The 1,446-nt window shown below is 53.9% G+C and overlaps 1 protein-coding gene across 1 annotated transcript; it reads right to left on the reverse strand.

Moving 5' to 3' along the window:
* Window positions 1-348: 348 nt before the first annotated feature.
* On the reverse strand, window positions 349-1,136 carry LOC113405489 (oxidoreductase-like domain-containing protein 1; the record flags this gene model as incomplete). Its single annotated transcript, XM_026646708.1, has 1 exon — window positions 349-1,136. A coding segment is annotated over one exon (516 nt), but the record flags the coding sequence as incomplete, so codon positions are not given.
* Window positions 1,137-1,446: the final 310 nt, after the last annotated feature.

Raw genomic sequence — 1,446 nt, forward strand, 5'->3', positions numbered from 1 at the left:
CCCAGCTGGCCGTGCATCAGGGGAGAGAGAGGACTATTTATCTAGTCTACAGCAGGGTTTTAAAGAGGGCTAAGGGACTTAAATGCCCAGAGAAGGTGGGATTTGGGTGCTGAATTCTTAGTCCCCTTTGGGGAGGGGGCGGGGCTCTGGGGTCAGCCGGAAGTGGGGGCAGCCAGTCTAGATGTTAAACAAACACTCTTAAACCAGTGTGCGTCAGGAGCGACTCCACTGGAGTAAGCGGGAGACAAAACGTGAAGTAGCAGCAGCTAGGAGCCCACGTCACGGGCCAGGGCCCCGTCACGGTAGGCGTTGCACAAGCCCAGAACAGAGAGACAGGCCTAGAAGAGGTTCACATTTTCAAGCACACAGGTATGAATTTATTCTCACCGAATTTCCGCCAAGTACTGTAACTCATACCAATAAATAATGGCAATCCTTTACCAACTGGTAGTCAAACTGGGTTCTCGAGCCCAAGAACCAAGCTTAAAAGGAGATGGACAAACTCTGTTAAATGAGGAGCCTTTTTGGAAAAGGGACAATAAATAAATCTGGGCTCGCTCGCTCTCTGGAGTTTGTAGTGCCATGGGAGAAGAGGAGCCATGTAGTGTAGGCTGTGAGCATCAGTCTTTCTTCATGCGGAATCTGATTTCCATCTTTAAAATCATTTTAATGTTCTCATCTTCTATGTGCTTTTCCACAGCTGCTAAGGCCTGTTCTCCCCCATCCTGGTAGTGTTTCTGCAGCTCCTGTACATATGCAATCCAAACGCAGTTGTGGCAGCCACTCATACAGCAGTTAGTGGGGGGAAGCAGCGTTGGGTGCTTGGAAAAGGGGGGCTGTGTGTCTTTCAAAGGCTCTGAGCCCCCCGCAGCGCAGGGCTCTCCGTCGCTCTGCTGGGGATCAGTCTGAGAGCCATCTCCTCGGGTGTCCGAATGGCTTAGATGGTGGCTAAAATCTGCTTTTGTCAGGTCCACGGAAAAGCGCCGAACGCTGCAGAAGCAGCTTTTTAGGTGGTCTCTGCGAGGGAGCCCGTCCCAGAAAGGAAACCCACATCTCTGCAGTCTCCAGCGCTCCGTGCACCTGAAGAGTTGTAGATTTACCTGGCAATTAATAACAAACTTACAAGAGATATCGAACGGTCACACGCCGAGGGCTCCGCACAGCCGGGTCTGGTCCATCGTTCTGATAGCCGCCCCTGGGGTGGGCCCAGCAGCGCGCAAGGCTCGCAGCCTCCCTCACAGCGCCCCAGGCCCCAGGAGCAGCTCAGGTGCAGGGAGAAAAGCAGGATTCGGTCCACCAAGTGCACTTAATAACCCCGTATTAGGGATGGAGGAGATGGGTCTAAATACAGGCAGGAGATCCCTCCGTCCCCAACCAGCCTCCTTCCCCTCCCCTCCATACAGCCCCCCTGCTCCAACCCTCCTCCCCCAAGCAGCCCCCTTCCCC

The sequence above is a fragment of the Terrapene carolina genome, unplaced genomic scaffold (assembly GCF_002925995.2).
Source record: "Terrapene carolina triunguis isolate 2854851 unplaced genomic scaffold, T_m_triunguis-2.0 Scaffold39526, whole genome shotgun sequence".
Lineage (NCBI taxonomy): Eukaryota > Metazoa > Chordata > Testudines > Emydidae > Terrapene > Terrapene triunguis.